This window comes from Microcaecilia unicolor, chromosome 1 (assembly GCF_901765095.1).
Source record: "Microcaecilia unicolor chromosome 1, aMicUni1.1, whole genome shotgun sequence".
Lineage (NCBI taxonomy): Eukaryota > Metazoa > Chordata > Amphibia > Gymnophiona > Siphonopidae > Microcaecilia > Microcaecilia unicolor.
This window is the reverse complement of record NC_044031.1, coordinates 173347292-173359667: the sequence shown is the minus strand read 5'-3', so window position 1 is coordinate 173359667 and position 12376 is coordinate 173347292. Positions and strand designations below refer to the sequence as shown.

The 12376-nt window shown below is 42.3% G+C and overlaps 1 protein-coding gene across 1 annotated transcript in view; it reads left to right on the top strand.

The window, feature by feature from the left end:
* Positions 1-12376, top strand: part of HACL1 (2-hydroxyacyl-CoA lyase 1) — a 150716-nt gene that overhangs the window by 127560 nt on the left and 10780 nt on the right. The window contains exon 15 of the mRNA XM_030202542.1: positions 5898-6005. Within this exon, the coding sequence (XP_030058402.1) occupies positions 5898-6005 (108 nt within the window). The remainder of the gene's footprint in view (positions 1-5897; positions 6006-12376) is intronic.

The following is a 12376-nucleotide window of genomic DNA, read 5'->3' as shown; positions in this document are numbered from 1 at the left end:
TGTAGTTCCCTCTGATCCTGGGTAAGTCACTTAACCTTCTATTGCCCCAGGTACAAGAACTTAGATTATGAGCCCACTAAGGACAGAGAGAGTACCTACATATAATGTGTACAGCGATGCGTATACCTAGTAGCACTATAGAAATGGTAAGTAGTAGTAGTACTAGCCGCTAATATTCATTGGCTCTTAACCAGACAGTGCTGCTGAGTATCAGCAATCACGAGCCGTGTCCTAAGTGGGCAGGTCAGGGGCATTAGAGGGGACAGAGCCAGGGAGAAGCTAGGAGTTATGTGGGTACCAAGATTATTCAATGGCAGTACCCACATAGCTAACTGGACATGTAGGACCACATAAAAAGAACTGACTTTGCCAAGTTAGCTATGTGGGTGATGCCATTGAATATTGGCTAACACCTGCAAAGCAGGAAGTTGCATTAGAAGGCGGGACCCGGAAAAGGAAGGCCCCAGAGCAGGCCTATAGGAATCGCTGTAGCAGCTCAGTAAGGTTAGAGGCACCATGGCAGGAGGGGAGAGCAAAACGTAGAGCAAAGGGAAGGGAAGCAAGGTACTGGACCTGCGAAAGAGGTAATCACAATTTATTAAATTTTTTTTTACCATGGGATCAAGGCTTTTTACTTTCCCGCAGGACGGTAAAAAGTTCTGCTTCTGCTATATATATTTGTTACCGCAGATTTACCATGGTTTTCCATGGGTCCCCCTCCCATGTCATCCTCTAGTCCTGTTATTCAGCATTTAACCGGCCAAGGTAACCGCATAAATAGGACCGAATAAAAGTCAGTCCTATGCCATTCCTGTTAATTGCTGAATATCGCACTTAACCAGCTATGGTTTTGCCAGCTCTGTAAACCCAGAAATTCAATGCTGGAGCCTGGACATGACCCCACATTGAATTTCTGAGTATAACGCCTGCAGCGGTCAGTAAAACGCGAAGTGCTGCTGGTTGAATATTAACCCCATAGTGTCTTTATTGAAAATCTGTTTGTTTTTTTTGCTGTTCTATATTGTTGGATGTTTTAAATGGTTGAATGTACTTAGAAATTCTATAAATGGCGCGGGGATGATATGCATTGAGCACAAATTCTGTTATGGAAGCTCCACATAAATAGGTTGTGTAAGTTTGCAGTGTCACTTCTAACTTTAGGTGCAAATAGTTGCAGCATGTCAAAGGCTGGTGTAAGTGCTTGTGCTTAACAATTGGCACGTAACCCCTGGTATTCTAGAACGTGCATGCATATCTCCTAGGCACACACTGACCTGCCCATGCCCATCCCACAGCCATACCCCCAAGAAGTTGCACTTGACAGAAAATGAGCGTATAGCTTCTGGAATAGTGACTAAGGTTGGTTGCATGTGCAACTGCCAATTGGTGCTAACTAATACCAATTTCAGTCAAAATAACAGCCAGTTATTAAATACCATGCATAACTGACCTTATTCTCTGAGGGGCCCTTTTAACTAAGGCATGCCAAAAAATGGCTTCGGTAGTGTAGATACGTGTTTTGGGCGCACACAAAATCATTTTTCAGCACACCTAAAATATGCCTTTTTAAAATTTTTGCCAAAAATGGACGTGTGGCTAATTGAAAATTGCCACATGTCCATTTTGGGTCTGAGACCTTACTGCCAAACATTGATTAGCGGTAAGGTCTCACGTGATAAACATGCGGTAATCGTCTACGCACGTAGAATGATGATTACCGCCCGGTTTTTGCTGCGCACTAGAAAATAAAAATTATTTTCTGGCGTGCGTAGCGGATGCAAGTCAAAAATGAAATTACCGCAAGGGCCACGCAGTAGCTGGGTGGTAACTCAAAATTGACATGCGTTGGGCACGCTTAGGTGCCTCTGCGGCTTAGTAAAAGGACCCCTAAATTGTTTGCCCAATTTTGTGCATTAAGCATGAAGTTGGGTGCCCAAGCTTCTAGAATTAGGAGGTTAGAGCTTTTTTTGAACCAGATTAGTGAATAAGGATAGGCAAGAGAGGAAGAAGAGTTAATTTGTTAATGAAATCTAAGTTAAGTCAGAGGAAAGGAGCGACACACATGGAGCTATGCATAATGCAAGAATGAGGGTAGTTTGGGCAGAAAAAATATATAGACAGATATGTTGTGTCGTATTGTAAAAATATAAAATATGCACCTCTGTACCTTTATAAAATTTGCACCGGGAAATTAGGCACATGTAGAGGGGCATAATCGAACGATGATGACCATCTCTAAGGACACCCATCTCTGTGGACGTCCCCACGAATGGGTGGGGCATCCTGTATTATCGAAACAAGATGGGTGTCATCTTTCGTTTCGATAATACGGTCAGGGACGCCCAAATCTCAACATTTAGGTCGACCTTAGAGATGGTCAACCTAAATGTTGAGATGGGCGACCTTGGTTTTCGCCAATAATGGAAACTGAGGACGCCCATCTCAAAAACGACCAAATCCAAGGCATTTGGTCATGGGAGGAGCCAGCATTCGTAGTGCAATGGTCCCCCTCACATGCCAGGACACCAACCAGGCACCCTAGGGGACACTGCAGTGGACTTCACAAATTGCTCCCAGGTGCATAGCTCCCTTACCTTCAGTGCTGAGCCCCACAAAACCCACTCCCCACAACTGTACACCACTACCATAGCCCTTAGGGATGAAGGGGGCACCTACGTGTGGGCACAGGGGGTTTCGGGTGGGTTTTGGAGGGCTCACATTTACCACCACAAATGTAACAGGTGGGGGGGAGGGGCCTGAGTCCGCCTGCCTGAAGGGCACTGCACCCACTGCTCCAGGGACCTGCATACTGCTGTGATGGAGCTGGGTATGACATTTGAGGCTGGCATAGAGGCTGGAAAAAAATGTTTTTTTTTTTTTTGGTTTTTTTTTAGGGTGGGAGGGGGGTTGGTGACCACTGGGGGAGTAAGGGGAGGTCATCTGGTCAGTTCGGGCACCTTTTTGAGACTTGGTCGTGAAAAAAAGGGACTAAGTAAAGTCGGCCAAATGCTTGTCAGGGACGCCCTTTTTTTTTCCATTATCGGCTGAGGACGCCCATCTCTTAACCACGTCCCTGTCCCCTCTTGCTTCGCTGCCGACACGCCCCCGTGAACTTTGGTCATCCCTACAATGGAAAGCAGTTGAGGACGCCCAAAATCGGCTTTCGATTATGCCGATTTGGGTGACCCTCAGAGGATGCCCATCTCCCGATTTGTGTCAAAAGATGGGAGCCCTTCTCTTTCGATTATGCCCCTGACATTGTACCTGTCTCAGAGCAGGTGTAATTGTATGCATGTGTGTACCAGAAAGAATAGGCAGATAAAGCACTCATGAGCACCCAGCTTGTCCCCCATTCTGCCTGTTTGTCACACCCAGGAATGCCTGTTCTTATATTGTTTAAAAGGTTCTACAGGTGTGCGCATGTACTTGTTATACATATATAGCTCCGAACCAAAAAAAAATCTTCTAATTTGTAGGCTGCACAAGGGGGTAATCTATAACTAGGTGCCTCCATTTAGGCGCCCTGAGGCCTCATGTTAAGAGCCTGTTCTAAAACAGAACCAAGGTGCCTAGGTTCTATTACTGAACACTAATGTAACCTGGCATTGGTATTTATTTATTATTATTTATTTATTATTTTAGATTTTGCTCACACCTTTTTCAGTAGTAGCTCTAGGTGAGTTACATTCAGGTACTCTGGATATTTGTCTGCTAGACATGGTTCAGGCTTCAGAACTACCTGCTTCATGTACAGGTGAATGCTCTCATGTGCATCAGCATTCAGGTTTAGCATAGTCAGTAGGTCACAGCTCAGCAGATGTTGAGATTGTTGGTCATATGGCCCCCATAGTGCATGTCACATCCATTTGTGAGATGCCTAGTAGGCCCTTACTTCCCAGTGATGTCAAGCCATGGGGAACCTTGTGGATGGCACCTCGGTCCCCCCATGAGCTGGCACAGTTCACTTTTGTGGTAGAAATTCAAACCAATTTTACACTAAACAGTATAGGATACATAACAAAGAATAATGCTTAAGAAAGTAATTTGTTGTAAGAATCCAATTTTACAATACAGTATCATAAACATACTGGGACTTTCATTCCAAGTTCCTCTTCACCAGAAGATGAATCCAACCTGGGATGGGATGCTCATGTAGATGGGCTTCACACCCAGGGTCACTGGTCCACTCAGGAAACCCAGCTTCACTTCAATTTCTTTCTTTCTTTATTAGGATTTATTTACTGCCTTTTTGAAGGAATTCACTCAAGGTGGTGTACAGCAAGAATAAGTCAAACATAAGCAATATACAATTAGAGCAGTAAAAATATTCAAACAATACAAAGTATGGTATAGTATGCTACATTACAATGCCAAAACAATACACAATAAAATATTTTAATAGACAGCATAGGGTATAAGCAAAGATGGAACATATAGATAGATAATATAGAGTAACAGGAGTAAGAAAGTAAGGGACTAGTTTATATTTCAACTTTTTTTATTGATGACAATTTGAAAGAAACATATCCAACAATATGAATGTACAGAACTTCAAATATCAAATGTACACAATAAAAACAGCATATTAAGGCAGTCATCAAACTTTTAACAATTCCCCCCCCCCCCCTCCTCCCTCTCTTTTTTAAAAATTCAACAATATTTTATTAATGACAACATCAATGACATAGATGCACCATAAGTCATCAACAATTCTCCGGTACTTTTGATTCTCTATAATAGGACCCCTCAGGCACATTCTATCTTTAAGTTTTTTCATTTTGTTTCTCCTCCCTATTCCATTAATTGTACCTTTTCAATAGTTTTATTATACAAATTTGGCATCTTCACTATTAAATATACAAAAGATCAAGCTTAAACTGTATCCAAGAAATTAGCATGCATCATTATTAGGAAGAGCCCCAGTCCTTTACCTCACTGTTATGTATCTTTCTTTTAATATGGAGCAATCCCAAACAAAAGAGTCATCACATCCTTGCGCCCCACATTAGTAAGGGACTAGTTTAAAGAGAGTTACAAATGAGGTCAGAAAGGTGCTTGAACATTATCTTGGCTAGGGTAGGAGTGGATAAACATGTCCTGCTATAATATTTATTTTATTAGTTTTTGCTCACACCTTTTTAAGTAGTAGCTCAAGATGAGTTACATTCAGGTACTCTGGATATTTCTCTATCCCAGGAGGGCTCACAATCTAAGTTTGCACCTGAGGCAATGGAGGGTTAAGTAACTTGCCCAAGATCAGAAGGAGCGGCAGTGAGATTTGAACTGGCCACCTCTGGATTGCAAGACCGGTGCTCTAACCATTAGGCCAGTCCTCCACTCCTAATGTAGATGTATGCCTAATGTAGATGCTCGTACTTATGATGCAACACAAAGCAGGTCCAAAAATGGTCTCATCTTTATCAACTATAATCACCCACTGGACGTGGTCCATGTTTCACCCATTCATAGGTTGCCTTAGGGGTATGATAAAAAGGTGAGAGTGCTAAGCACCTTGCACTCTCAATGTACAAATATAGCACAACTCTCCAGCACATCATTGACAGCAGCATGCCACTGACAAAGATATTTATATTGAGACCATTTTTGGACCCACTTTGTGTTAAATCAATCTTTGTTGCAGATCTGAGGAGCCTCTCTATTTGTGGCACTCATACTTATGCCAATTATATAGCTGGTGTAAATGCTATGTAACATTAAAGGGATATCTTGTCTATTTTAAAATTGTGTGGTGGGTTACGTCATGGCTGCTTGAGCATCACTTTACATGCAATGTGTTCTCATGTTTATAATTCTCCATTCATATGCTGCAGTAGGACAAAAGTCCTTGTTGTTTCAGATGAAGAATCATTCAACTGTGTACATGTGAATTGTTGCAGGTATAACTTACCAGTCCTTATTATTGTGGTAAATAACAACGGAATTTACAGCGGTTTTGATGAGAGTATTTGGAAGGAGATGCTAAAACAGGGAGATCCTGCCATACAGTGAGTACCACCAACAACCCCTGTGCATTGTAAAACCTTTATCAGAGAAGATCAAGGAACCTTAATATCTGTATTACTAATGTTACTGCTGTGAAAGGTTAGCACCTAGTGCTGATTTTCTGAGGGGAAAAATTAAAGAAAATAGCAGATAACGTTTAATGTCAGCAACTGCAAAATGATGCATGTGGGAAAGGGGAACCCAAACTATAGCTACATGATGCAAGGTTCCATAGTAGGATTCACCACCCAGGAAAAGGATCTAGGTGTCATTGTTGATGATACATTATTGAACTCTCTGCTCAATGTGCAACGGTGGCTAAGAAAGTAAATAGAGTGTTAGAATTATTAGGAAAGGAATGGACAACAAAAATGAGAATGTTATAATGCCTTTGTATTTCTCCATGGTGCGACTGCACCTAGAATACTATGCAATTCTGGTCACCACATCTCAAAAAAGATAGAGCAGAATTAGAAAAGGTACAGAGAATGGAGACAAAAAATGATAAAGGGGATGGGACAACTTCTCCAAATTGAAGAGCCCTAGCCGCTTTAGCCTTTCCTTAAAGGGAAGAAATGGCAGAGGAGAGATATGATAAAGATCTATAAAATACTGAGCGGAGTGGAATGGGTAGATGTGAATCACTTGTTTATTCTTTCTAAAACTTCTAGGACTAGGGGGCATGCAATGAAGTTACTGAGTAATAAATTGAAAAATAAATTGGAGAAAATATTTCTTCACTCAACGTGTAATTAAACTTTGGAATTTGTTGCCAAAGAATGTGGTAAAAGCAATTAGCAGGGTTCAAAAAAGGTTTGGATAATTTCCTAAAAGAAAAACCCGTAAGCCATATTTTAAGATGGACTTGGAAAAATCCACTGCTTATTTCAGCAGTATAAAATCTGTTTTGGGATTTTGCCAGGTACTTGAGACCTGGATTGGCCACTGTTGAAAACAAGATACTGAGCTTGATGGACCTTCAGTCTTTCCCAGTATGGCAATGCTTATGTTCTTATAAATCGGGACTAGCAGCAGCCTCCACTTTCCACTCTAGTTACAGTTTAGAAAGAAGGAATTAGGAATTCTGCAGCGCAAGAATGTTACAGATCTGTGGCCTGGCATGAAAATCCACACTGGTAGCAACAGGTGGTACTTGGTCTGAGGGATGACGGTGCCTTGTGCTGTCCTCTCATTTTATCTGACTGTCAGAAGAGCTAGATTAGAAAACAAAGATATTTTCAGTTATAGCTGCTTCAGAGCGACTTCTGCCTATTCCAAATCTTTAGTTAATTGATGCTGACCTTTTTGCATTTGCACTCAGCACCAGAGATTTCCCCTTTTTCAGAAGCTGAAAGCCATTTCAACATTTGCTCACTCCTCTCTTTCAGGTTAATTGTATAACTGCTCAGAGAAAATAAATAGTGCATGCATACTTTTCCCTGTGCGGGTACTGATGAATTTTCAAAATTAAATTGGGCATGAATTTCACTTTTTAAAATTATTGTTGGGCAAGGGTGTCGCTCATTTTGATGCTGGGCCACACTGGGGAAAAATGCACTAAATGTGGGCCTGAGAGCCCCTTTCCAAAGTTGCAACCCTCTGGTGTGAGTAGGAACACTTTGCATATTAAATTATGTTAACATTAAAAATAAAACAAAATTAACTGGACAAGGGAGCAACACAGAAAAAAAATGCAATCAGAGATCCACATTACTCATTGCTGATGTATTCCTGTCAATAAATGCAAAAGAAAACATTTTTTCTACATTTTTGTTATCTAAGCATTTTGTTTTCATTCACATTGATCTTAGTTTCCCTTCTGCTTTCCTCCTTTTGACTTCTAACTCTTTCCTAGTTATGCTGCCCATTATGCCATTTCTCCTCTTTTCCTGGCTTCTTCCGTTCATCTTCCATATCTGTCTCTGATGTTTCCCTTTCAGTTTTTTCTTCCATTTTTCATTTTGCTTCTGTTTCTGAGTTCACCCTCTTCTCACCCTCTAGTTCTGCATCTCCTTTGCTCACCATTTCCTCAGCCCATATCTCATTCTCACCCGCTCCCTAGCCCTCCCATTTCCCCTGTCTTTCATTCATCAGCTTCTTATTCCATTTTGTCTTTTGCCCAGTTCTCATTACCACATTTCTACCTGCTGTACTCATCCCCACCCCAGCATTTATCCTCTGTTTCTCAGCCCCTTATCTGTCTCTGCTACTTTCTTGTCACTCATCCCCTCTGGTTCCTTTTTTTTTTTTTTTTTAAATCCCTACCTAGACTTAGATTGCCCTCTTTTTACCACTACTGCAGCTCTGTTTCCGTTCCTTTCACCATCTTTGTAGTCCAATACCTCACTCTCCTTTCCCCTCTACTCAAATAAGAACATAAGAGTAGCCATGTTGGGTCAGACCAATGGTCCATGTAGTCCAGTATCCTGTTTCCAACTGTGGCCAAGCCAGGTCACAAGTGCCAAATAGTAGCAACTTTCCATGCTACCAATCCTGGGGCAAGCAGTGGCTTCCCCCATGTCTATCTCAATAGCAGACTGTGGACTTTTCCTCCAGGAACTTGTCCAAACCTTTTTTTTAAACCCACATATGCTAACTGTTCTTGCTACATCCTCCAGCAAAGAGTTCCAGAGCATAACTATTCGTTGAGTGAAAAAATATTTCCTTCTGTTTGTTTTAAAAGTATTTCCATGTAACTCTTATGGTCCAGCATCTCCCTGTTCTATCTTTCTTTTCCTCCAACGCCATGCAGTCAGCATTCTTCCTCTTTTCCATTCCTCCATAGTCCAGCATTTGTGACCTGCAGAGCAAAAAAGTACCAAAAGTGGGGTTACCAATAACAGAGGATAATGGCTTTACAATTTTAGAGGGGTAAATAAGTTTCTTGTACTATATAGTTAGTAGAATAGGACTATGCAATTTTTTTTCACAACTTTGATTTTCATGTTCTACAGCCTAAAAACTGCAGGTACCTAATGTGGGGTATGTGATTTCTGGGGCTGCTTACTTTTTTTTATTGATAACACTTTTCTCATTTTTTTTCTCATTTTTTAAAGATGTAATTGGTCCATACCTGTGACTGAATTAAAAAAAAAAATGTAACCTTTTTATTAAAGTTTTCCGGACAAACTACAACCATCAGCAAATACAAAATAGCATAGTCCTACTATACATAATAATGTCTGATCATGATACAAAAATCATACACTGTAATAACTAGGACTGCACATTTAATGTATTAATAACACAACTAGTTAAATGTTTAATGTGCATTAAAAATGTTAACGCATGTTACCACCAGGTCTGGCTCCCCCATCCATTGCTCCCGTTGTGAGCATACCTGGGCTGCAGAGACCGGCTGCTGGATCCCTGTCCAGGTTGGCTCTACTGCTGTGCTGTTCCCAAAAACAATATTCTTTATCCGCTGGATAAAGACTTCACCATAAATCTGCAAGGTTAACGGCTTGTGTAATAGTGAGCAACTGTTTGTGGGAGGCCTGTGCCACATCTGTACTTCTAGGAACCTATCCCAGGAGGGGTCAAGAACCAACCTTCAATCTTCTTAGCCATGGAGCTACAGCTGCGATAAATCTAAGAGGAGCATTTATCACGAAGTGAACACTCAGCGCTCTTAAGTAAATGAGTTTCCTGCACCAGGGCAATGTCACAATTTAGTCTCAGCAGTTCCTTGAATAACAAACCCTGCTTGTGTGGGGAATTGAACACCTTAACATCAAAGGATACCACTTTTACAATGAAAATCCACTGTCCCTGAGCAAACTGTCCCTCTATATCCTCCTCCCCCTCACCCTCACCCTCACCATCCTTCTCCCTGAAGCATCTCCTTCCAATCCTTACCCTCCTCTACCAGCCCTCACCCAGTCATGTAGATTTAGGAGAAGTGAGCACCACAGCAGACCATGCTAAAATGAAGCCCTCAAATTGCAACCTCCCAGTGTCCCCTCATCCCCCACACTCACCTCATCCACTCTCACATACCAGCTGCCCTCCTCATTTACTGCTCTCAATCATACCAACCCAAAACACACCTACAGTTAAAGATGATAATATCATACAGCTCAACTTGAAGAGCTACCCAAACCCTCCAGTCCCCACTCTTGGTTGGGTGATTAATGAATGTGGACTGTGGTGGATGTTTAGCATGCACCTGGGCTAAAAGGCCTTGCGTTTCCTTTTTGTTTTTGCTGCTGATATTCACTGAACTCTGGTTGTCCCTCTCATTGTGCCACTGATGCAGCAGTGGCAAAGGATAGGAAAGGGAAAAGGGAGATGCTGGCCCACCGAATGAGAACAAGAAATGCTGGATTATGAGATGGGGATGCTGACCCTTTCTGCTGGTAATTTTGGAAATAGAACTCAGCAGGTCAGATTAGAGCTTTGATTGTGTTTTGACCCGTCTGTCCTAGAGTTACATAAGCATTGCTATACTGCGACAGCCCAAAGGTCCATCAAGCCCAGCATCCTGTTTCCAACAGTAGCCAATCCAAGATCCCCCAAAAAAGTACAAGACATTTTATGCTGCTTATCCCAGAAATATTTTCCCCAAGTCCAATTTCATAATGGTCTATGGACTTTTCCTTTAGGAAGCCGTCCAAACCTATTGAAAAATCTGATAAGCTAACAGCCTTTACCACATTTTCTGGCAACGAATTCCAGAGTTGAATTACAAGTTGAGTGAAGAAAGATTTTCTCCGATTCGTTTTAAATTTACTACTTTGTAACTTCATCGCATGCCCCCTAGTCCTAGTATTTTTGGAAAGCGTAAACAGACGCTTCACGTCTACCCATTCCACTCCATTCATTATTTTATAGACCTTTTATATTTCCCCTCAGCCGTCTTTTCTCCGAGCTGAAGAGCCCCAGCTGCTTTAGCCTTTCCTCATCCCCTTTATCATTTTCGTCGTCCTTCTCTGCACCTTTTCTAATTCCACTATATCTTTTTTGAGATGTGGCGACCAGAATTGAACACAATATTCGAGGTGCGGTCGCACCATGGTGCAATACAGAGGCATTATAACGTCCTCATTTTTGTTTTCCAATCCGTTCCTAATAATACCTAACATTCTATTTGCTTTCTTAGCCGCCGCAGCACATTGAGCAGAAGGTTTCAACGTATCATCAACGATGACACCTAGATCCCTTTCTTGGTCGGTGACTCCTAATGTGGAACCTTGCATGACGTAGCTATAATTCGGGTTCCTCTTTCCCACATGCATCACTTTGCAGTTGCTCACATTAAACGTCATCTGCCATTTAGACGCCCAGTCTCGTAAGGTCCTCTTGTAATTTTTCACAATCCTCCCGCGAGTTTGTGCGTACTTACATCTGCTCTTTGGCACATACAAATTTCTTGGTTTAATTTATGTGCATATACAGGTATATGCTAACGCCATCTCCAGGAACATCTCCTTTCATATGGATGACAGACGGTATGTGCATAAGCTTGCTCACACATCAAAAGGGCAAAAGACCAGTTTTTCCCACTGAAATATCCTGCCTATGTGCACAGTGTTAATCATAGGACTTTACAATAAACTCCATGACTAAATACTACTACTACTTAACATTTCTAGAGCGCTACTAGGGTTACGCAGCGCTGTACAATTTAACAAAGAAGGATGGTCCCTGCTCAGATGAGCTTACAATCTAAAGGACAAAATGTCAAGTTGGTGTAGTCTAGTTTTCCGAGTATAGGTGTGGTGGTTAGGTGCCGAAGGCGATGTTGAAGATGTGGGCTTTGAGCAGTGATTTGAAGATGGGCAGGGAGGGGGCTTGGCATATGGGCTCAGGGAGTTTGTTCCAGGCATGAGGTGAGGCGAGGCAGAAAGGGCGGAGCCTGGAGTTGGCGGTGGTGGAGAAGGGTACTGAAAGGAGGGATTTGTCTTCAGAGCGGAGGTTACGGGTAGGAACGTAAGGGGAGATGAGGGTAGAGAGGTAAGGAGGGGCTGCAGATCGAGTGCATTTGTAGGTTAGTAGGAGAAGCTTGAACTGTATGCGGTACCTGATCGGAAGCCAGTGAAGTGACTTGAGGAGAGGGGTGATATGAGTATATCGGTTCAGGTGGAAGATAAGACGTGCAGCCGAGTTCTGAATGGACTGAAGGGGGGATAGATGGCTAAGTGGGAGGCCAGTGAGGAGTAGGTTGCAGTAGTCAAGGCGAGAGGTATTGAGAGAGTGGATGAGAGTTCGGGTGGTGTGCTCAGAGAGGAAAGGGCGAATTTTGCTAATGTTATAGAGGAAGAAGCGACAGGTCTTGGCTATCTGCTGGATATGTGCAGAGAAGGAGAGAGAGGAGTCTAAGATGACACCGAGGTTGCGGGCAGATGAGATGGGGACGATGAGGGTGTTATCA